General features: G+C 36.8%; 1 protein-coding gene across 2 annotated transcripts in view; it reads left to right on the forward strand.

The window, feature by feature from the left end:
• slc39a11 (solute carrier family 39, member 11) overlaps window positions 1–24138 on the forward strand; it is a 163831-nt gene that overhangs the window by 119090 nt on the left and 20603 nt on the right. For both annotated transcript variants that reach the window (XM_082152173.1, XM_082152174.1), the window contains exon 7: window positions 19828–19897. In XM_082152173.1, coding sequence (XP_082008299.1) covers window positions 19828–19897 — 70 coding nt within the window. The remainder of the gene's footprint in view (window positions 1–19827; window positions 19898–24138) is intronic.

Genomic DNA, 24138 nt, shown 5'->3' on the forward strand with positions numbered 1-24138 from the left:
TGCGTTATTGGCAGTGCACCCTTATGTTACATGAACGCGTCACCTGTGTGGTTTATCGCGGGCACGGGTCGGGTAACGGGCCAAATATTAACGGGTCTGGGCGGGTGCGGATTTAATTTTGATATTATCACGGGTGACGGGTCGGATCTGGTGCTGAACTTTGCGGGTACGGGCGGGGGCAGGTCTCCAAAAATGGACCCGTGCAGGACTCTGATCTGATCTCACCATCATCGAGTCCGTCTGTGATTACATGAAGAAACAGAAGAAACTGAGACAGACTAAATCCAGAAGAACTGCGGGAATGTCTCCGAGACACTTGAGGAAACCTTCCTGCAAAGCTACATGAAGAACTATGCGCAAGTGTACCTGGACAAGAGCCGTTTTAAACGCAAAGGGTCGTTACACCATATATTGATTTGAATTAGTTAATAGAAGTTAAATCATAAATAAATTCAATTTATGATTTTATTTTTGAAAGCATTCTCACTTTACAGCATTTTAACACAAGTGCCAGTACTTTCCACAGGACTGTAGCTTTGCAGGAAGGTTTCTTCAAGCATCTCGGAGACGTTCCCGCAGTTCTTCTGGATTTAGTCTGTCTCAGTTTCTTCTGTTTCTTCATGTAATCATGTAATCAAGTTGTGCATACACAAATCTCACTGGATTATTACAATTAATGGCAAAAAGAATGTTTGGAAATGTAAACTCATATTTCCTACTGACACACTACAGCAAAAGATATAAATAACTGCAATATATCACAATATTACTGTTTTTACTGTACTTTGATCAAACAGATGAAGTCTTGGTGAGCAGAAGAGACTCATTTTAAACATTAAAAGCCCAAACCCTGGAGTCTGCTGTGATCTTGATGGAATGCAGCAGAAAGAGAACGGAGAGCATTTTGGGAGAAGACACTTATGCGTGCATGCATTTAAGGCTTTTGCACAGTACTGCATATATATATTTTATTTAAAAAATGGCAGATCGTTTCGCTAGATAAGACCCTATTCCTCAGCTGGGATCGTGCAGAGCCCTTTGAAGCACTTTAAAGCCCTTTGAAACGGCATTGATTTTAACTTGGACTTCAACATCTTGGTTGCCATTGAAGTCCATTGTGTGGAGAAAAATCCTGAAATGTTTTCCTCAAAAAACTCAATTTCCTTTCCAGTAAGGAAAGAAAGACATGAACATCTTGGATGGCATTGGGGTGAGTAAATTATCAGGAAATGTTCATTTTGAGGTGAACTAATCCTTTAAAAATGCATTTAAATGTAACCAACAGCATTTTAACAGCTTTTACAATAAAACAAAAAATCTTTTTCTTGGAGTTTGGCCTGGGCGGTATGACGATATATATCGTGACCGAAGCATAAAATGTCTATCTTTAGAGATTTTGCTATATCGTGTTAATTGCAGTGTGTAAATATAGCACTATTGACACTTCAGAGTCATGAAATCCATAAATGACAATATAAAGAGCGGGACATGCTTGATGTTAAAAAGAGATATAAGCACAATATAAAAAAATTGTTACAAGTGCAATATATCCTGGAAAGAAACTCGTTAAAACGTGTTATTCAGCACAAAAATCAGTGAACAGAACTCAATGCGGTCACACACTTACTGACACACAGCATAAGCCACGTCTCTCAGCATGCGATCGCGAATTCTGTTCTCTTTCACGTCCTATTGTGCTTGAATGGTACCCTGGTAATCCAGAGTTCTCGCGAGAGCACAAGTTGAATTTGCTCAGCGAGTTACTCTGGTGTCGAGTAATGATGCTCATTAAATATGCCCCTCGATCTGAGCTGCACCAATCACATCGGGTTATCTGATATAGGCGGGCCAGAGGCGAGATGACGACAGCGCTGTGACGTCGAAGTCATTAGTAAACATTGCTAGATGGCTATGGATGAACAGCAGTTGTTTGAAACGGCTTTGGCTGCTACAATGAACGAGTTAGACTTGGCTTTTTATCTAAAACAGGAACAGAAGACGGCGCTCGAGTCGTTCCTTTGCAAGAAGAACGTTTTTGCTGTTTTGCCGATCGGATACGACAAGAGTCTAATCTACCAGTTAGCTCCGCTGGTAGCTAAGCATTAGGGGTTTATTGTTGTGATTGGTCGTAGTGTTATCCAATAGCGTGCAGTGAGATTTTCAAATGCATGCTTGGTGCCGCCCCTCGAGCTGGACGATTTTCATTAGTCGACGCCAGACCATTAATCTTTCAGATTTAGGTCTGGATTTCCAGACTACTTGAATGGTTAGCAATTACTTCAAAATGTCCATCATGTGGAGTATTCATGTAATCACAGCCGGTTATCTTAAGTGAAAGTAAAGAGTTGGGTGTAATCCGGATCTGTATCAGTGTAATGGATCCGTGTGTTTGATCTTAAAGTGACAGCAGCCTAATAAACCTGCTGCTCTGTGCCATTAATGTGAAGCAAACAAGACAAAATTACTTTCTGCTCTTGACTGACTAGCTTTAATAAGAATACATTTATATTTAATTAATACAGTGAAGAATATGCATCATTTTATTCATTACATTTCTGTGCTAATTCTAACTACATGTTAAATAAACCTATTGTACTGGAAAAAACGTAATTGTTTAATTCATATTTTTGTTATATTCCATTTGTCCTATTGTTTTTTAATTAGCTTCTTTTTTCTTATTTTTAATAACAGAAATGAGATCAAATAACACACAAGAACTATATCGTGATATATATCGTTATTTTGAAATAAAAATTCTCATCATGAAATAAGAATTTGGTCATATCGCCCACTCTCACATGGAGTGTAGCAGGTAAAGACACGTTTGCCCCTCGAAGGCTGGCCTCTTATCCTGACTCTGTGCAGACTGATAGCAGCTGAAGTGAAGCGCAGGGAAATAAAGTTCCACACTAACGTCACAAGTCATTTTCGGTGAGAGTGGCGAGTGGAACGGAGATCAGCTGCAATCCTGCGAATCTCAGACACAAGTGGAGAATGTGTCTGAGAAGAGCTAGACTACTTATGATGGCACATTTCAGGGTTTACCAATGCTTAAAGTCACCATAATATCTCCTGTTTTTAAAAAATGCAATATTGCAGTTTTTATTATAAATGATTTATCCGTGCACATCATTATTGTTCCTGGTAATCTTGAATCAGAATAAGTTCCTCTTACAGCATCTCTTCTCTTCTCTGATGATGTGGGCGGGGCAACCTGTCACTCACATGAGATCCACCAATAGCAAAGCACAACCATTCAGTAAATTCCCCACAGACACAATCAAGCCCCGCCCACATTTGTTCTTGTTCCAGAAGCGTTTCACTCGGATATACAGAGTGTGTGTCATCTCTAAAGCCACTCTGCTCACTTTCACATCCACTCATGTTAACTCTTCTTCATTCCACATCTATTCTTTAAGCAAGCTGATGTGTGCAGCAGTCACATGCTTCGTCCTGAACTAGAATTACGACAAGATTCAGATCTTAGGTTAAATGCATGCACGCATAAGTGTCATCTCCCAAAATGCTCTCCGTTCTCTTTCTGCTGCATTCCATCAAGATCACAGCAGACTCGAGGGTTTGGGCTTTTAATGTTTAAAATGAGTCTCTTCTGCTCACCAAGACTTCATCTGTTTGATCAAAGTACAGTAAAAACAGTAATATTGTGATATATTGCTGTAATGTAAAATAGCTGTTTTCAATGTGAATTTATGTTAAACTGTAATTTATTCCTGTGATCAAAGCTGAATTTTCCCGCAAACATGGATTCACTTTAGCATGTAGGTTGTATTAGTAAATTAATCCACACGGATTATAAAATCAAATCAGTCATTTTAAAACTGTCTGCGAGACGCAAATTTCACAAACAGCGTGAGTGATTCAGCGGTGCCGCGTCTTCTATCAGCTCGTTAAGAGCTAGGTGGCGATAATACACTCTCGCGTTTCGGGAGTCGGGATAGACGGAATTGTCACTTGCATAATCGTGTCAGCATTGCATCATGAGTAACTAAAGTTTACCATTTGCACGTCTTTTTAAGTCTTACCAGTTTAAGCATTCACACGATTTTAAACGATTCGGTAGGCTACTTGCGGGCTGTCTGAGAGATGTTTTTCTGCACACATACATAGAGTAAAGCCGCCTCACACACGAAGTTATTTTTCGTGGATTATATCGCTTTAACAGTCAAAAACATGCGAAAATGATGTCAATTTCGGTCTTGGTGAGTATCCTCTAAACACAGTCGGTTATGTCTTAAGCATAAATCGCACGTGACCGTATAATGAACACAGGATCCGTGCACTAGCTCTTAAAGGGACAGCAGCCTTATGTGTCTGTCATTAATTTGGTTGTCAAAACAACAAAACATAGCTTTCATTTGAAGGAATCAGGATTAATAGCCTATGTATTTAATTTAGTCAGGACTAAAATACTACCTAGTGTTATTTTACGTTTGATTACTTTATTCAGTCTCTGTAGTATTTCTGAATACTAGTGTTAGACCTAAGCAAAAACTTCTCTCTTTATTTCTCTTTATTGGTATCTTTATTCTATTGTATTTATTTGTGCTACTTTTTTCAATTTAATTCAAAGATTGAGGAATCAAGCTTCCTTGTGTTGTGTAAATTCTTAAGAACAAAATTACCCCATTGTAAAAATGCGATGAGTGAGCATACATTTAGGCGAGATAAATGTAATAAAAAAAAAGTCTAAACTCCCCCCTCAAATTAATAATTCCCCCCCATAAGAATCACCTTAGGGGGGATCCCCCCCCCCCCCCCCCCCCCCAGGTTTGAATTTTTTCAAATTTTTTTCAGATTTTTTCACATGTCAAGACTCTAAAGTCTAAAACATAACACACATGTGATTCATTGACACAAGGCTTGTGTTTTTCATATCCACACAGTATTCTGAGAGAGCAGTGTGGGAATGATGTTGTCTAATAACATGCATGAATCCATTGGCATTCACTACATGCATAGACATTATTAGCTTAAGCATGAAGATCATAGGTGTGTGTGTGTGTGTGTGTGTGTGTGTGTGTGTGTGTGTGTGTGTGTGTGTGTGTGTGTGTGTGTGTGTGTGTGTGTGTGTGTGTGTGTGTGTGTGTGTGTGTGTGTGTGTGTGTGTGTGTGTGTCCGTCCCTTGGGAAAACACTGGGCTGATTTTCATATGTTGTCTGCAGTTCATTAAGTAAAGTGCAATTGAACGCATGGAAAATCCTTGTGAAATATGGTCAGCATCATTACATTTGATTGGAGGTTTTGTTAGCACTGTGGGAATCTTACTGGGAATGTTCAATGCATCGAACAAAGCATAAAATACCTTTCCGTAAAGATTTCACAACTAATCTGAAGGCAAACGGATGGTCCTTTGAAAGTAAACCATCCCTGATTAAATGTATAGATTTCACTCCGGAAAAGAAAATGATAATTGTTCTTTTAGGAATGGGTGAAATTGCACTGGACCTCTCCTCTGTTCCCCACTGGTTTGTTGGCGGTGAGGAACACAGATGAAACGGTCATCAATTGGTCAGTTATTGTCAGTCATGTCTCTTGTGTGTAATCAAGTGTGCTCTCTAATCTTCTAGTGCATGACTGAAGCCACTAGTATGACTGTGCATCCCACTACTCAATTAAACACAAATGCACACTTGAAATCCATAACAACTCTGGAAGTGTGTATTTGATTACTAGGCACTTTGTTATTGTGTTCAATGTGTGAAAGAGACGTTGTAATTCCTCAAATTGATCTTGTCCATCAATTGAATCTTGTTTTTGTCCAATGACAGTTGGTTATAGTGTCATATAAGACATGTGGCAGTGGGATATGACAACATTGTGACTGTAGTTTAATGTGCATTTGAAGGCATTACTTTAGAAGATCCAAAGTTCTCCTGCTGTCGGTGCTTTAGATCCATTTTTGGGCTGTTTAGTGCCACTATGTTGTCATGCATCTTATGTGTCCTATATTAAATTTAATGTTTTTTTTTTGCATGCATTATTATTTCATTAGATCTATTTTACATAAATAGACTGTTATCATTATAATCTGTATTTTTTGTAGAAAAAAAGGGGAACACTTTATGTCAGTGCCATTGTTTCATATATATGTTTTTACTATAATAATAACAACAGTAAATTATGCATAATTATATGTGACCCGTCACGGAAACCAGGGACACAAGTCGGCAGCACAACTTTCGAGCAAAATGAGACAGAAGCGGGTTTTTTTCAAAATTGGTGATTTTCGTTTTTTTGCAGAATCTGTTAGTTGAGATCACGAAGAAGCCTCTCCATGTTTGAGATAGCAGTATTGGTATATTTAAAAGCATTCATTCTGAGTTTGAAATCGGCTTGTTTTTCGGAGATTCTAGCACGCAGTATGGGCGTGTCATTGTCGGTGTGTATTTCCATACTGAATAAGCCTGCGTGGCTACTTATTATGCAGCGCTCTGGACGGCTCTATCTGATTTCAAAATTCAATGAAGATGGACGCCAATAACATTACGATGTCCAGCAATCGATTTAAATAGTAGGTTACATGGGGCTTAATTTGTCGTTTAATGAGATGTAGCCTAATACATGTTGTCAGTGCCAATACGTGTATCCGCCTAACTAAACGGTCCAGTGGTAGAGCTTTCGCCAGCAGTGTCAGAGGGTCTGTGTTCGAATCCGCCCTCGTATAGGTTTTTTTTCTCGTATAGTTTTTTTTCTCTCATCAAAACGATTATGTTCATCAGTGGTTGTATATTAAGCAGGGACACGCAAACATTTGCATTATGTTTTGTGATTTCCAACAGAACGAATAGAGAGTATCCGCAACGCAACGGATTGAAGCGCGCGTCGAGTGAAGACAATGCGGTGTGTGCGCGAGCCACACGAGAAAACACCGTATCCGCGCCACTGATCGCAGCGGCAACGAGCACTTTGATCACTTGATTTAAAAAAAAACACATTTCAGCGCTAATATCTTATTTAAAAAATGAACGAAATGAATGCTCTGCCAGTTAACTGGAGATGTTTTATTTATTTGTAGAATTGGTACATTCATGCCGCGAGATGTTTTAAAAAGTGGTGGGAACATGTCCCATCCGTCCCACCCGCAAATTACGCCTATGCCTATTTCCATAGTTTATTGCTTATTATTTATCATTAGCAAAAGTTTGGTTCATGTTGCACGAGTAGGCTATACCGAAGAAAATTCCTAGTCTGTGAAACCTTTCATTGACAATGGCAATAAAATCGATTCTGATTCTGATTCATACTTGGATTCATAGCCTACTCATATATATATATATATATATATATATATATATATATATATATATATATATATATATATATATCACATAGCACGTCCTGTTTTTGATTTGAACATTGTCTAGAGTTTATCTTATTTTTTATTCAGTGTAAACACAAGAGTTGCCTATACAGTTTTATCGGTAGATGCTGAGAGACATTTATTTATATATTACCTGTTTGCAAACTTTATATATTTGTTTTTTTCTTTGATGGCACATTTTCCTGACCTTTCTGCTCCCCCCTGCGCTTTACAGCTTTACAGGGGGTATGACTTATCTAAATGAGATGTAAACGAGCCCTATTGTCACTCCCAGCAGGAGAGAGAGGTGAGAACTTCACAATCTTCAGAGGTTGTTTTCTGCCCTTTGAGCTTTTTTGAGTGTCTACCTTCAAATGGCCACAACTTCTCCAAATATTATCAGATTTCCATGTGTTACACATCGTTGGAAAGCTTGGAGACTATACTTTCAGAATCTGTGAATAACTCAAAATGCCCCAGAACCGACTTGTGTCCCTACTTTCCGTGATCGGTCACATATGCAACTAACCCTCAACCAAACCCAAACCCCATTCCTAACCCTATATAAGGACATGTAGTTCATTATTAATACTCAGTACTTAAATGTAAAATGACACTATAACACGGACACCTTAAAATAAAGTGTAACCAAAAAAAAGTTATATTTAATGTCAATAGTTTTTTTTTTTTTTTTGTAATTCGTATTTTTGTGTGTGTTGAGGCTATAGTGAAAATATGGCAGCAGAACAGATCCTTATTTTTGAGCCCTGCATTTGTAGTATAATATATTTGTAGTTTTCTATTGTATTGCAGTATTAAATAGGACTGCTCGATTATGTCAAAAATCTTAATCACGATTATTTTGGTCAATATTGTAATCACGATTATTTAACACGATTGAGAGTGGCCATATGACCAAAACCTTTTATGAGTAATTTATTTAACGATATATATATATATTATTGTTTTTTTGTCGTTGTTACTGGACATAAGGTTGTTGTGACATCTAAAATATTTTGGATACCAGGTAAATTTTTTACAATTCTAAAAAAAAACAATTTGACGAATACTAGGCTTGTCTAATGTAATAATCTAATAAAGTAATAAAAAGAAAAGTCCTCAAAATTATTGGTAATAAGTAAAAAAGTCAGTAATACAATAAAAAAAACAAAGAAGCAAAGTACAAACAATAGGACAAATACATTCTATAACTGAATACTTATAGACTTGCATGAAAAAAAAAGTATTTTTTAATTCAATTCAACCTCTCTCTCTCTCTCTCTCTCTCTCTGCATCTCACGCTTCAGAGAGGAGCAGCGCTTTAATTCAGTTAAACACAGATATTATGTTGTTTCCCTAATTTTACATGCAAGTATAGCCGAAATCACAGCACAGATATTGTCTTTATCTTATGTGTATTTGATTTCATCTGACGACGGCTCGATTATCAGGATTTTTGTGCAGATTAACATCTTGGAAGGGAGAGCTGGTTATGTCTTAATGGGTCGCGTTTCAGTCACTATTTCATATTCATTCCGTTGTTTGACAACAGAAACAGTCAAATATACCAATGAAAACAGTTTTATTGAGAATTCAGCTTAATTAAAATGGGCACAGAGAGAGATAAACTAATGTAATAATAAATAATAAATGTACATTTAGCATTTTCAGAAGAGCTGTCCTGTCATGCAAAAATCTAAACATGTTTGTGTTAGTAAATTGCTCAGTGCAAAGAAAGAGAAGTAATGGAAACCTGGTATTTCTTTGTTCTTTCTACATGTGTCTAATAGACATGAACAAGTTCTTTGAAAAACATCTATGACCTTTGAAATATGTCTCCTCTTCATGCTCTATGTTGACTATGGTTTCAATAATAAACATACATTTGCATAAAGCATCCATATTTATCCATGCCCACGTTGATTAGAGTATTGGAAACTTGAAAAGTGTTAATTTAAGGTACATTTAGAACAAATAAAAAATGTGCGATTAATTGCGATTAATCGCTAGTTAACTCAGGACAATCATGCGATTAATCGCGATACATTTTTTTACTAGATTGACAGCCCTTTCTAATGTATTTGTCTACTTATAATGCCTCTAACAGCCTACTACACAAATTGAATAATGTTATGTAAAATAAAACAGAATAGTCTTCACTGTTTAAAGTTATAAAAGCCAGTAAGTCAAGTGATATTTCTCTTTGTATTTTGTTGTTTGATTGACAGTAATGACACAGACAGCAGGTTTATTAGGCTGCTGTCCCTTTAAGACAGAATGCATGGATCCACTATACTGATACACAGTCCATTTTCTCTCAACTGTTAATGTTCACTTAAGACATGACCGACTGGATTAATACTCACCAAGCTCGGCATTTTGAGCATATTTTTGTGTATTTTACCATTTAGACACACACACCCGAAGCTCAAAGTTCACTTTGCTTATCCGTGTCAAGAAAGACTCTTTCGTGCTTTAATAACTTTAATATCAAGCACATCCCTTTTTACAAAAGTCACTTTACATTATTTTACTGATTTGCTTGCTAAGTTTGGGCTTTTGATGAGTGAAAGCGCACCGCTGGAAAGGAAAGGAATGGAATCGAGTGCAATAATCATTTTGCAATTTAATTGCACAGCCCTAAAAAGATGTTATTACTACTATAACAAGATGAAATATTTAACTCTAGGCATAAATCACCATAAATCAGGAGTATACAATATATAAATGAGTATTTTGAGTTACACATCTGTTCAATGCAATTAAAGATTATGTAAAATATGTGCATCAATGCAATTAAAATCTTTAATTGCATTGATGCACATATTTTACATGTTTTTTATGACAGTAATTCAACATGGATGATGAAAGTGATGATGCACATATTTTACATAATCTATGTAAAATATGTGCATCATCACTTTCATCATCCATGTTGAATTACTGTCATAAAAAAACATTATGGCATCCAATGAGGGCAGTGATTATAATAGAATTATGAGTAAGCATTAAGGTGTAAAATCTTAACCTGAATTGTTAAAAATGCCTTTTAACAAATCTGTGCACTGCAGATGAAGATACAAGTCTCTATATGCTTTTTTTGTGTGACATTTGTATATTTCTTTTGGTTAATGTATTGTGATGGGAGCCCAGAGACCCCGAGGCAAAGAAATGAGGCACAGTTTGTCCATTAATGATGTGCATGACTCACTTATTTAAATAAATTAAACATCAAGACTGTGTTGCGTCACTTTTGTCTGACAAATCTCAGAGAGCAGGACAAGATCTGTGGAATGAGATATGCCATCATGTTTTATTATGCACAAATATTGCAGACATGCATCCAGCCTCAGATGTTGATAAATACACTGCAATATTGAAATCAACATTAGATATTTCAAATTAGAGTTATTCATCTTGCCTTTTAAAGAGGCCATATTAAGTCCTTTTTCAAAGTTTTGAGTTTGTTTTTGGGCTCTACTAGAATAGGTTTTCATGCTTGAATGTTCAAAAAACACACATATTTGACATTGTTGCATCTCCTCTCTTCTCAATCTGTCAGACCTGATCTGAGGTGTGTTTCCCGAGGCCATCGTTCTAACAAACATTCGCAAACAGCATCGCAGAGTTGTGTGTTTGGAGCGACAGATCTCGACCTGTGATTAGAAGCAGAGTTTCTAGTTTGCATGACATGTGGACTTAATAAATCCTTATCTTGAGCAAAATAAGCATTCAGTAGGCTACAATCTATATATTTTATTTCTAAATATATACAAATGTCATTTACGTCTTTTAGTTTGTCAAGAGATTTAAAGTGTCATTTTTAAAGAGTGCGCATGTGTGAATGTGCTCTAGTGTGTAAGAACGAGTCTATGATTGAATCTGAAAATAAAGCAAAATAACTGAGAAAAATGAGAAATTGTCCTCATATGTCATGTCCATAATTTATAGCAAAACATCTAGCGTTAATTCGATCTCAAACAGATTCATTAAAATAAGTTATTACTCCACCACCTGTGTGACATCATTAACCAACATGTTTGAACGTCAAATTTGCGACAGTACGGTTTCGGGAAACAGTCGTGACTAGCTAGTCGATTTCTTCAACGATGCATCTTATATCGTAGTTAAGCAGCGAGTCACGGCATTGTACGGGAAACACTCCTGTTTAGTTCCTGTCTCTATGAAGCCCCTCCTTCTGAAAAGCACACTGTGCTCTGATTGGTCGAGCGCTTCGAGTGTGTTTGTGAAATGTCCCGCCCCTTTCCATAACCACCAGTTTAACACACTACTAACTAACTCAACCAGGCCCCGCCCCTTTATTCTGCGTATGAATTATTTAAATGAGGAATATTGTGACGTGTTCGTTCCCGGAAGAAACTCAAGACTACACTGGAGGCGTTTGAGGAGTTCAGAAACACTGACACTGATAAAGAGAAGAACTCCCGCTGGAAGGACTTTTTCATGCTCAAACTTTTGCATAAAAAAAACATAACTAAATATTTATTTTTAAGTCAAGCATTTCAAGTCAAGTGAAGGAGATTTGCGGCTCTTGTATAGGTGTTATTTGGACGGAGAGAGATAAGGTGTCTTCATTTCTCTGTTGTAAAGAGTGATGTTCTGAGGGAAGATCATGTTTTATGGATGTAGGTGGAGTGTAGATCTCTGTTTTTGAGAAGCTTGAGGGGACACTTGTAATGAATCTCTTGATGTGATTACACTGCATGTACCGTGCCACAATACGTCTCAGCTTTAATCTCAAAGCAGCGCTGCTGCTGTGGTTAACATGCAGATGAGTTGATGTGTGTTCACCTGAAGGGTTATAACCATCTCGTATTTTTAATGCAAAACAGTTATACAACACAATAAAGGGGGAATCAGTTTGCCTAATAGCTGTTTAAGAATGAAAGATGCTCACCAAATGAATAAACACTATCTTTTTTATATTCCCATGCAAACAAAAATAATGTTCAACACCCAAAAAGTAAATACAAGAACAAGAAAATCAACTTTGTGGTGCTTTACTGGGATTGGGAATAAAGTGAAAGTTGATGTGTGTAATTCTTATCTGATGGTATAGTTCATCAAACAATGTCCAAAGTTGAAGTAGTCCCTTAGTCAAGTCAAGTCAAGTATATTTGTATAGCGCTTTTCACAATACAGATTGTATCAAAGCAGCTTCACAGTATTAAATTAAAATAATACAACAAGGTTTGTTTCTAGTGGAATTTATTGATTGATAAAATTAAATGAAATATCCCCAAAATATCCCCAACTGAGCAAGCCAAAGGCAACAGTGGCAAGGAACCGAAAAACTCCATCAAGTGACCTAATGGTGTCCTAAAACTCCATCAGGTGACCTAATGGAGAAAAAAAAAACCTTGGGAGAACCCAGGCTCAGTCGGGGGCCAGTTCTCCTCTGGCATTTATGAACTAGAGGCCGGATTGTAGTTTGAACTGTAAGATTAAAAATATTATATGAATGCCTGGCCTTAGTAGATGAATAATCCAACCATTTGCAATGAATTCACTCCAAACGATAACAGTTCTCATGCATCAGACTCTTCCAAATCAGGAACAGTCATAAGTAAGCCAAACGCCCCAAGCTTACATCCCTCTGGGCTTTAAATCCATATTTAGTTCTGAACATGCAGAGTTACAGTCACCGATAAAGAGTCCTTCTAAAATACATACAAATAAACTGCATCAAACTTCTTAGCAACAAACATCATCATCAAGGCATACTTTAAAATAACAGGAAAGAAAACAAATCCTTACTTTAAGTTGAGCTTTGAAATGGAATATTTCCCAACCAGGACAAATGCAGGTAAGCCATGCTTTCTACCGCTGATGTTCTGATAACGTCTTCTACAATAGTGATGGGTCGGTCATGAACGAATCTTTAATATGACCCGAGTTGTCTCAGAGAGTGATTTGTTCATTTGAACGAATCTTTAAAATGACCGGAGTTGTCTCAGAGAGTGGTTTGTTCATTTGAACGAATCTTTAATATGACCCGAGTTGTCTCAGAGAGTGATTTGTTCATTTGAACGAATCTTTAATATGACCCGAGTTGTCTCAGAGAGTGGTTTGTTCATTTGAACGAATCTTTAATATGACCCGAGTTGTCTCAGAGAGTGATTTGTTCATTTGAACGAATCTTTAATATGACCCGAGTTGTCTCAGAGAGTGATTTGTTCATTTGAACGAATCTTTAATATGACCCGTGTTGTCTCAGAGAGTGGTTTGTTCATTTGAACGAATCTTTAATATGACCGGAGTTGTCTCAGAGAGTGATTTGTTCATTTGAACGAATCTTTAATATGACCCGAGTTGTCTCAGAGAGTGGTTTGTTCATTTGAACGAATCTTTAATGACCCAAGTTGTCTCAGAGAGTGATTTGTTCATTTGAACGAATCTTTAATATGACCCGAGTTGTCTCAGAGAGTGATTTGTTCATTTGAACGAATCTTTAATATGACCCGAGTTGTCTCAGAGAGTGGTTTGTTCATTTGAACGAATCTTTAATATGACCCGAGTTGTCTCAGAGAGTGATTTGTTCATTTGAACGAATCTTTAATATGAACCAAGTTGTCTCAGAGAGTGATTTGTTCATTTAAACAAATCTTTAATATGACCTGAGTTGTCTCAGAGAGTGATTCGTTCATTTTGCATGGACCGCGCATGCGCAACATCCTATGGGTTCTGTACTGGAAAGAGAAATGATTAGTTCATCTCTCGAGTCTTTGGGTCCGAGTCTTTCGTTCTTCCCGTCAGTCCCATAGAGGCTATGCTGTCGGTACCGGAAAGAGAAATGATTAGTTCATCTCTCGAGTCTTTGGGTCCGAGTCTTTCGTTCTTCCCGTCAGTCCCATAGAGGCTATGCTGTCGATACCGGAAAGAGAAATGATTAGTTCACCTCTCGAGTCTTCGGGTCGGGTTCTTTTGTCACGTGATGAACGAATGACTCGAACCCGAAGTCGAAAGACTCAAAACGTCAACTAATCAATACTGTATCCGGTACTACAGACTGCATAGCTCAGGTTATGAGGATCACGGGATGAATGAACGGCTTAGATTGGGAGGTGAGGTAAACTAACAGACTGCATAGCCTGAAGACAAGATAAATGAATGAATCATTTCTCTTTCTCATAATTTGGCCTTTTCCTTGCATTGCAATTTTTTTCTTATTCTAAATGCGATCAACATTTGATGTGTTTGGGGAATCTGGCTAACATGTAACATTTTAAATGCATTCTGCTGAAATGAATGAAATGACTCGAAAAAAGATTCGTTCATTTTGATGAACGAGATTCAAAGATCCGAGTCAGTAAAATGACCCGAACTTCCCACTACTACTCTACAAACCCACCTTTACTTAAGGAGCACACTTAGGCACCACAGCACCCCTAGCGGTGTGGAGAAAGACTGCAGATAAAAGACTTCATAACAGGCTTGTCTGTTACAGTGTATTTCAAGCAAGAATCTTTCCGTGATACATCTCGACATCAGCACTGCAGTGGGTCCTAATGACGATGTTCATTAATACTGGTCCGAATGCAGAGTTAAAAATAGGCTACCAGCAGCATTAATGTCTCATCAAATCTAATGTGGGCTGAGTAAAAAGGCAGAGGACAGTCTAAAGCAGGCGAGGTGGTGGATCATAAGAATAGGCCTACATACTTAAAAAAATAAAAAAAATAATAAAAAAAAACGTTTTCTGATGATTGTGGTGGAAATCTTCGGAATTATGTATAATTAGTTTAGGAAGGTGTATTAAGTTGAACTAACCCATATGCCCAGGGAATAATTTAACCTTAATGCTGTTGACTGAAACTGAAAGCATAAAAAAAATAGCTTCTTGAAATAAAATAAGCATTAACTAAAATGAAATAAAGTATAAAAATATGCATGCAGCAATTATCGGGGCCAAGCACAAAGAACATGATAAGTCATGCCGACATGCCCGAGAGCATCAGACCGACTGCAACAACGAGTAATTAAATCATTTTAAGATGATTTTTAGGCAAAATGGCTGGAAAATAAATAGTCACTAGCAGGGCTCCAGACTAACTTTTTTCACCTCCGTCCTGGAACCGTCCTGAAAAACGATTTGAACCGTCCTAAAGTGAATGTCAACCGTCCCAAAATAAACATGTTGTTTCTGTACTTTGTTATTATCATCTAGTTGTTAGTTACATAATAAAAACACCATTAAAATGTTTATGATATATATTATTATATTTATTTAGCTCCATTCAAAGTAGTTACCTGTAAACAGGTAAAAAACAGATTTAATAAAAAATAACATGAGTTAAATGCTTTTTTGTATTCATGCAGAACAATTTTTTCCCTTTTTTTTTTTACATAAAAATAAGATACAAATACATACAGCTCAAAACGTTTTTGAGTTGGTTGGATTAAAAAATAAAAAATAAATACTGGTGACTACATATCTCAAAAATATCATCATTCTTTATTCTTTCAAGCAGCAGACATATTTATTTGTATGAATTAAATATAATGAATCATTATTAAAGCTATTAACGAGCAGTGAATGCTTTTCTCTTTTTCTTTTGTTGCTTGATCAATAAGGACACAGAACGCATTAGGTTTATTACCCACTGTCACTTTAAGACATCGGATCATGTCCAATGACATGCGGATCCAATGCACTGATGCACATCCGATACACTCAAAACTGTAAGACATAACCAACATAGTTTACGTGAATACTCTCCAAAACGGACATTTAGACATATTTGTGTGTATTTGTCCATTCAGACACGAAAGAGAGCTCAATTCAGTCATCGCGCGCTGTATAGGTGTCTATGTGCATGGCTGCACGCTTCGGGTGTGTGCGCACAGAAAACCGTACCGAATATAGCTCTTTTCTTGCGTCGTCTCCCTTATTCAGATCTATATGTCTGCTCTACTCATTCTCCCAGACGTTTAAGTTTTTTAACGTTTTGTGAGACATGCAGTGCATGTCAGCCCGTGTGCCGCTGGGTAGATCAGCACGTTACAGTACAAATGTGCGCATCTACCTACCACAAACGCACGCAGGACATCAGTTCTGACTGTATCGCAGCCATGTGAGATGTACCGCGAAACAAGTCTCCGGGTGAGTAGCCGGCCAATGATAGTAACTATAGTAACAGCATGAGAAGACGCGCTCAGTTGTAGTCAGCGCTTGGTCGGTTAATTTTGGCATTTTCTAAGTAAGTTACCCTAATAGGCTAGTAATAAATGAACACACATACAAAAATGTCTTTCGTCCTGTAGGCGTCCTGGAGAATATTTCTGTTCGTCCTAAACACATTTTCTATCGTCCCCAGGACGATAGGACGCCGTTAGTCTCGAGCCCTGGTCACTAGTAATTTGATATAATGGTTTATCACTTTCGACCAATAGGCAGCGCTGTGACAAAATTGATGTTTTTTGTCAATATGCCAAAGAATTGCAGAGATACAGCCTTAGAGTCATTTCGGCATCATGCCTCAAATGTCTTGCTGCGGTATTTGGAAACGGTTTTGTCTATCGACACGAAATCCATAACTTTTTGTCGGCACAGTCTGAAGGTGATCTGACCCAATTCTGATGAAAATCGGACAAGCGGTCTAGGAGGAGTTTGAAAAATAAGGTTTTTAAAGAAAATCAAAATGGAGGAGAGGAAGTTTAGCCGACTATGGCAAAATTGGTATCTATGTCCTCGGCATGACCCAAGGAATCTATTAAGTCCAGTTTCACAAGGTGGCGCTGCCCTGATACTTTTTGAGTACTGTTACGGCATGGTGTCGAAGACACAGTTTTGTAACAATATGCCAATGATTTCGTAAAATGTAGCATTTTACGTCAACATTCAAAATGTCAGACGCGCAAATTCGCCGATATGGGAAAATTGGATATCGTTCGACTCGACATGCTGCACCGAATGTGTGATTTTTGGCCCAGCCGTTCAGAAGTTATAAGCAAAAATAGCCATTTTTCATATCTCCAGACCACTAGGTGACACTGCGCGGAAACTGTGCAGGTAACCTCAGGTCATGGTTGTCATAACACACACCAAGTTTGGTCAGAATTTGCTAAAGCGTTGTGGAGATATAGCTTTGCGTCCATTTTGGCACGCTCTTGGTAGAATTCGTTTGTGCGTTATTTGAGAATGTATCGACAAATCAACTTGAATTGCATAACTTTTTGCCGGCATGGTCTGAAGATGATCTGGTTACATTTTTGTGAAAAGAAAAAAAAAAAAAGAAAGTAAAAAAAAAAAGTTTTTTTGGAATATTCAAAATGGCGAAAAAAAATTCATGACGGAAAATTACATCATACGTACAGTTGGTGGCGCTAGAGGGATTGAGTTAGAGACAGCTTAGTTTAAGTTGAAGTACTAAAATAGCTATAACTAAATAAACTAAAACTTATAAATGAAAATTAATAAATACTTTATAGACATTTAAAATATATATAATAATAATAATAAAAGTGACAAACACATTTTGAAAGAGTTCTATTATGCTCAAGTCTGCATTTATTTATACAGTAAAAACAGGAATATTGCAAAATATTATTAAACATTTTATCAATGTTGAAAACAGTATTGCTGCTTCAGATTTTTGTGGAAACTATGATCCATTTTATTTTTTATAATTCTTTGATTAATGAAAAATTCCAACGAACAGTATTTATTTGAAATATAAATCTTTTGACACGTTATAAATGTCTTTACTGTCACTTTTGATCAATTTAATGTGTTCGTTGGTGAATGCAAGTATTAATTTCTTTAAAAAAAATTGACTGATCCCAAACTTTGTTTTATGTCATGTTTTTTAACCAACTGTTTGCCTTTAAGATGATCCACATGTTTAAGTCTTGCCTTTTAGATGCTTTGCTAATGTGCTTTTAGATTCTGAAAGACAGCTTTGAACCGTCACTCTAGCCACAGCAGAAGTGTTTTGCGTCAGATTTGTATCTGATTTAATGCCATGTTGATTTGATATCGAATACATTTACATATCCTTAATTTCCTCTGAGCCCAGAATGAATTTTCCTGGCTAAAGATAAGATTGACTTGATTAATCTGAGTGATGGCTTTGAATGAACATTTTTACATAAATGCGCGACACACACACACACACACACACACACACACACACACACACACACACACACACACACACACACACACACACACACACACACACACACACACACACACACAGAGATCTGTCCGGAGGTTTGTGTGAGGGAGTCAGAAGCGCTAGCAGAGCATGTGGAATTGAATTGGACTTAAGAATGGGGCTTTGATTGGTTGTCAGTGTATCAGATGGCTGAGGTGCTTCTGGACTGAAAAAGGATCTGTCTCTATATAAGATGTGTGAAATCTAAACTCCAATACCAGTACAAACCCCATGAGATCAAGACAAATCCGCTACTGGCTTCACAGATGAAAAGCAGTGCCATGCAGAGAACATGAAATTGAAAATTGAGACTTTACAGGAAACATGTTTGGAAATTGAAAATGAACTGCATATGATATTACGCATTTAATATAAGGCGCAGTAAAACAGACCCGAGCTAACATGAACTAACAATGGCTTCGAATGCAGCTCAGCCAATCATAATCAGGGACTGGAACTTTCCGAATATTTTTCTTTAAGGCCACATTTATATTTAAAGGGGTGTTATAATGCCCTTTTCACAAGATGTAAAATAAGTCTCTGATGTCCCCAGAGTGTGTGTGTGAAGTTTTAGCTCAAAATACCCCACAGATATTTTTATAAAGCATGTTAAAGTTGTCACTTTTTGAGGGTGAGCAAAAAACCGACCGTTTTGGTGTCTGTCCCTTTAAATGTAAATGAGCTGCTGCTCCCGGCACAGGGGGCGGAGCTACTACAGCTTGTGTCCTGAAAATTTCAAAAACGTTTAGCCTTTTATGTTCAAACCGGATTCAGACAAAGATGGAGAGACTCAAGAAGAAGTGACAACATGTAGAAGCAACAGGACATTTCTGAATGGCTAGTTGATGAATTTATGTAGCTGATTTTGATTATATGGAACAAAAATGGTTCATATTGTGTTTTATACGACACAAGGGTGAGTATATGATGGCAGAATTCTTATTTTTTGGGTGAACTTTCCCTTTAATGGCTATTTGCTCTTTACGAAAAAAGTGCGTACCTTCAGTACGGGCTGGAGATTCATTTCTAAGCCACAGTGACCCAAGACTAGACAGTTACTGTGGACCCCGTTCTGTTTTATATCTGCTTGATGCAGTTAGAGAAAAACAAATGGCTTTGGATGGAAGTTTGGCAGATATAAAGCATTGTTTTGAATCTCACACACCGCCTTCAAAGGACATTTGAAGACTATAAATAGAAAGCATGTAATTTTCATCTCCTGTTTAAATTGTCCTGATCATCATCGCTCTTCTTAACAACCTTAGCTTGCTGTTTGAAAGACTGTAGTGTGACCAGGTGTGTGTGTGTGTGTGTCCTGTTTTCCAGAGGGTTTGGCTGTTGGCGTAGGCTTTGGGGCCATCGGAAAAACTCCATCAGCGACGTTTGAAAGCGCCAGGTAAGCCATGAACACAGTTTAAAGGATAGTTCACCAAACTTTTACTCTGCCTCATATCATTCCAACACATATTATTTTCTTCCGTGAAGCACAAGAGATGTTTAGCAGAATGTCACTGCTTCTGTTGTGAAAAGCATAATAAAAGTTGGCTATTCAAAGATTTTGGTAACAATCAGGTTCCAACATTTATTAGTTAACATGAACTAGCAACTCTTTAAAAATGAAGTCATGACAACATGTTTTTCCATTGCTTCAATCATTTAACCAATTTCAACTTAATTTTTCTTAGTTCAACTAGGCAAGAAAATGAGTTGAAATGACTTGAACAGACAATTTGAGTAAACATAAAGATTTAAGGCGTTACAGTTGAAATACAATAAGTTGAATTACAGTGAATAGAAAATTTGGTAACACTATATTAGCCTTTATATTTAATGCATCATAAAAGTATTTTTAATGCATTAATTATGCCTGGTAATGCACCTTATAAGGCATTATATGTCTCATGAATAATTGTAACCACAGTTATAATGCATTATAATACTGATCTATTTATTGAACGTATCTTTAGAAAGTATAATGCATTAAAACACACGACAAACAACCAATTTCAGATGTAGATGCTAAATTCACTGTAAACCACGGCTTTACGGGGCTTGTATTATGCTTTTATAAAACGATTAGTCCATTCAAATATTTATTTAAATATTTATCACAGGTATATGTTTGTAGGCGTCGAACACGGCTCAACCAATCAGAATCAAGGACCGGAATTATCCATCAATAACGGCCTAAATTTCAGTCTGTTCCACACAAAAAGATAGTTTCGGGAGAATATGGTACACAAGTCATAACTTTATGATACTTTTGTAGTGCTTCTTGAGCTTTGCGGTTTAAATAGCCATGCTTTTGTTGTTTGAAAAAGAGCAGCTTGGACATTCTGTCTAACATCTGATTTCGTTTTTTTTCGGGTTATAGAAAAAAATGATGAGGCCAGAAGAACATTGGACTGAATGTAGACAAATTGTAATAGTAAAAGATAGTGGCTGCTAATGCCTGAAGTCCTAATAACAGAGGATCTGGACTGAGAACACATGATTTATCACTTCCTCTTGTAGTTAGTAAAAAAACAAGTTGCTTTGCATGAATATCTAACATCCTTTGCTATATTGAAAGCATTGATTTTAATTGCTAATATCTCAAAAACTGCCCTCAAATGAGATAACAACTAAAAATGCAATATATTAAATCCCAAGAATGTTGAAGAGTTGAAAGCTCGGTCACACATACGTGAGCAAAAGTGATGTCTGGCCATCTTCAAACTTTAATTGAAATATTAAGCATATTATTGTGCTTGGAGTCATTTGTTTTATTTGTGATAACGCAATGAAACACGGCAAATTATGAGACATCATTTGTGTCCAGGCTGTCATACAAGTTAGTGATGAACACATGCGGGGGGGAAATAAACGAGAGAACCAACGAAAACGAACTGATAATATATGCTTTTTCCTGACAGCTTTTTTGTTTTCTTTGCATTTTTTTACATATATAAACCTATTACTTTTTTGGCAAGTAATTTTGTCAGACAAATACCTTAACTAAGTTTAGTGTTTTGTTCTTCTCTCATATTTAACATATTTAAATTTTTTAAAATATTTTCCTCATATTTTGATGGTTTAATCATAGGTTCATTAAAACCATCACTTTCGGCCACGTTTTTTTATATTACTTTAACTCACCATTAAAATAAGCGATTTCAACTTTTTTAAAATAAAAGTTATACGTGATTCAACTCGATTTTTTTACGTCGGTTTAATATAATTTGAGTTGAAATGACTTCATCCAAGTTCAGCCAAGGCAGAAATTGAAAGTTGAAATGGGTTCTAGATTTTTTGCAGTCAGGCGTATACTGGAACATGAACGGTTTCTCTTCATTGTTCTCTGTCGAGAAAGAAACTAATATGGGGCCAGAAGGACGTGATGATGAGTTGATTCATTGTGGGGTGAATTATTTATTGAAAAGGGCTCATGCAGAGTCATATCCTGCGGTTTAGTGTGACTGGATGTTTCTTGAGTTTAGCCGACAGGATTGTGTGATGCTGTCACCAAGTGGTCGAAACTGGTATTGTGAGAACTCTCTGTCTCCCCCAAACACACACACACACACACATACACACACGCACAAAGAACGTGCTGTTGTGATAATGCACACATGTTAATATCCATGTTCTCGAGTCTGTTTAAACGTGAGAATCCTGCCAGACAGGGAGGGAGCGAGCGAGAAGGAAACCGGCTAACAAGTGTTCACATCTTACTCCCAGATGGAGTCTATTAGCCATCGCTGAGAATCAGAGCCGCATTGTAAGCGTTCAAGCACCTGGACTCCACTATGTGTGCGCACATTTGTGACCAGATGTGAGCCAAAGCTCGCAGATGTTTGAATGTGTGTCTTTTATTCTGCATTTCTGCCTGTGTGTGCCTTTAATACCATGTATTTCCATATAGGAAAAGCTGTTTTGGATTAGTGTTGCAATCATATAATCTCTTTACATCCATACTGACAACTCAGGGTTTCCTACTCTGCGCTGCACTCTAGATGAAGCCTCTATTTGCGCATGATTAAAAGCGCAGAGAGAAGGAGAGACAGATGGATGAATGGAGACATAGTTTGTTCAACGAGTAAACACAGAGCAGCTTTGAACGTATGATACGGCATAAGAAAGAAGTCTTTGTCTCAGCCTAAAAACAATTGCACGAGGGCAAACGGAGAGTGGAGCCAAAGTCCCTTTAAGGCAAGTCATTCAACACATCTTATCCCGCCATATTGCTCCCATTCATAGGAATATGAGTGCACCGCCTGTGTATATCTCAAGGTTTTGGTAGAGCGCAAGTCAAGTTAAGTTTATGTGTAGCGCTTGGCACATTATTTCAAAGCAGCGTTACATAAAATCATGATGTTATTGTTTATAATATCTCAGTATTTCCATGCATTATAGTTGCATTTAGCAGATTAGAGCTGGGTGAGAATATAGTTACATTTAGCAACAAATCAAACAATCAAGCAGTTGATATTTATTATACAGTAGGCCTATATATTGTGTTACATGAGAATACTGCATGTATGCGGATAAAGTTGCATGAACTATATATCCAACTTGAAACATTATATGATGGTGATTTATAAAGATTATAAAGCAATAATAAAAATAATAATAAAAAACAAAACTTTTTTTAAATATATATTTTTATATATATATAATTTTTTTTTTTTTTTTTTATTATTATTATTGCTTTATTGCTTTATAATCTTTATAATTGAGTTCTATGAAGGGGAGATTTTAAATGTTTTAATCAAGAGAAATTTATATAATAAATTTAAATGCAATAAATTAATAAATTTAATTATGAGAATTTTTTTAATTATTATTGTTAATAATGCTTAATCGGTGTATTTTGAAAAAGAAACATTTAAAGTCGGCATGAAACGGACGTTGCGCTGGTCTTTTCTTCCCTATTGTGACGTATATCCGAATGAAACGCTTCTGGAACAAGAACAAATGTAGAAGAGAACAAAACACAATAATAACAATAAAAACAGAACAAAATCTCATCAGAGAAGAGAAGAGATGCTGCAAGAGGGAGTTATTCTGATTCAAGATCACAGGAACATACATTTAAAACAGTAATGATGAAGTGCACGGATAAATCATGTAGAATAAATGCTGCAAAATAAAGAAACGATTTCTTCCAGCTTCATATTTTGATTCTTCCATTCCTCGACTCCACTGGAGAAAGTGCTGCTGGTTTTGTGTTTATCATTCTTTTCCACGACACAAACCTTGTTGGTTTTGTGAAGCTGCACCAGAATATCCCCACAAGACTTTCGTTATTAAGTGAGAAAGAAATGTGAAATTCCCAAACACACAACCAGTTTATTCTGAAAATAAAATTTTCGAAATTATGACTTTTCCCAGTCAACATTACTCTGCTCCAGTTATGTCATACTCTGCACTACTCTACTGTACTGTACTGTACCCTCCTTCTGTCTGTCATTTCTGGCTAAACATACAATGGTATCAACACTTGCATGACTTTAAAGTTGTTTTGAGGAACCAGGAGGATCCCAGATCTCTTTTAAAGGATTTCTGGGAAGTGGAACAGTTTACATTATTGCCATTAGTCTCTGGTAATTAATGTGGGATGGCTGGAATTCACAGGGATCTACAGGGAAGCCACAT

This window comes from Leuciscus leuciscus (assembly GCF_965113295.1).
Source record: "Leuciscus leuciscus genome assembly, chromosome: 21".
In the NCBI taxonomy this organism is placed as follows: domain Eukaryota; kingdom Metazoa; phylum Chordata; class Actinopteri; order Cypriniformes; family Leuciscidae; genus Leuciscus; species Leuciscus leuciscus.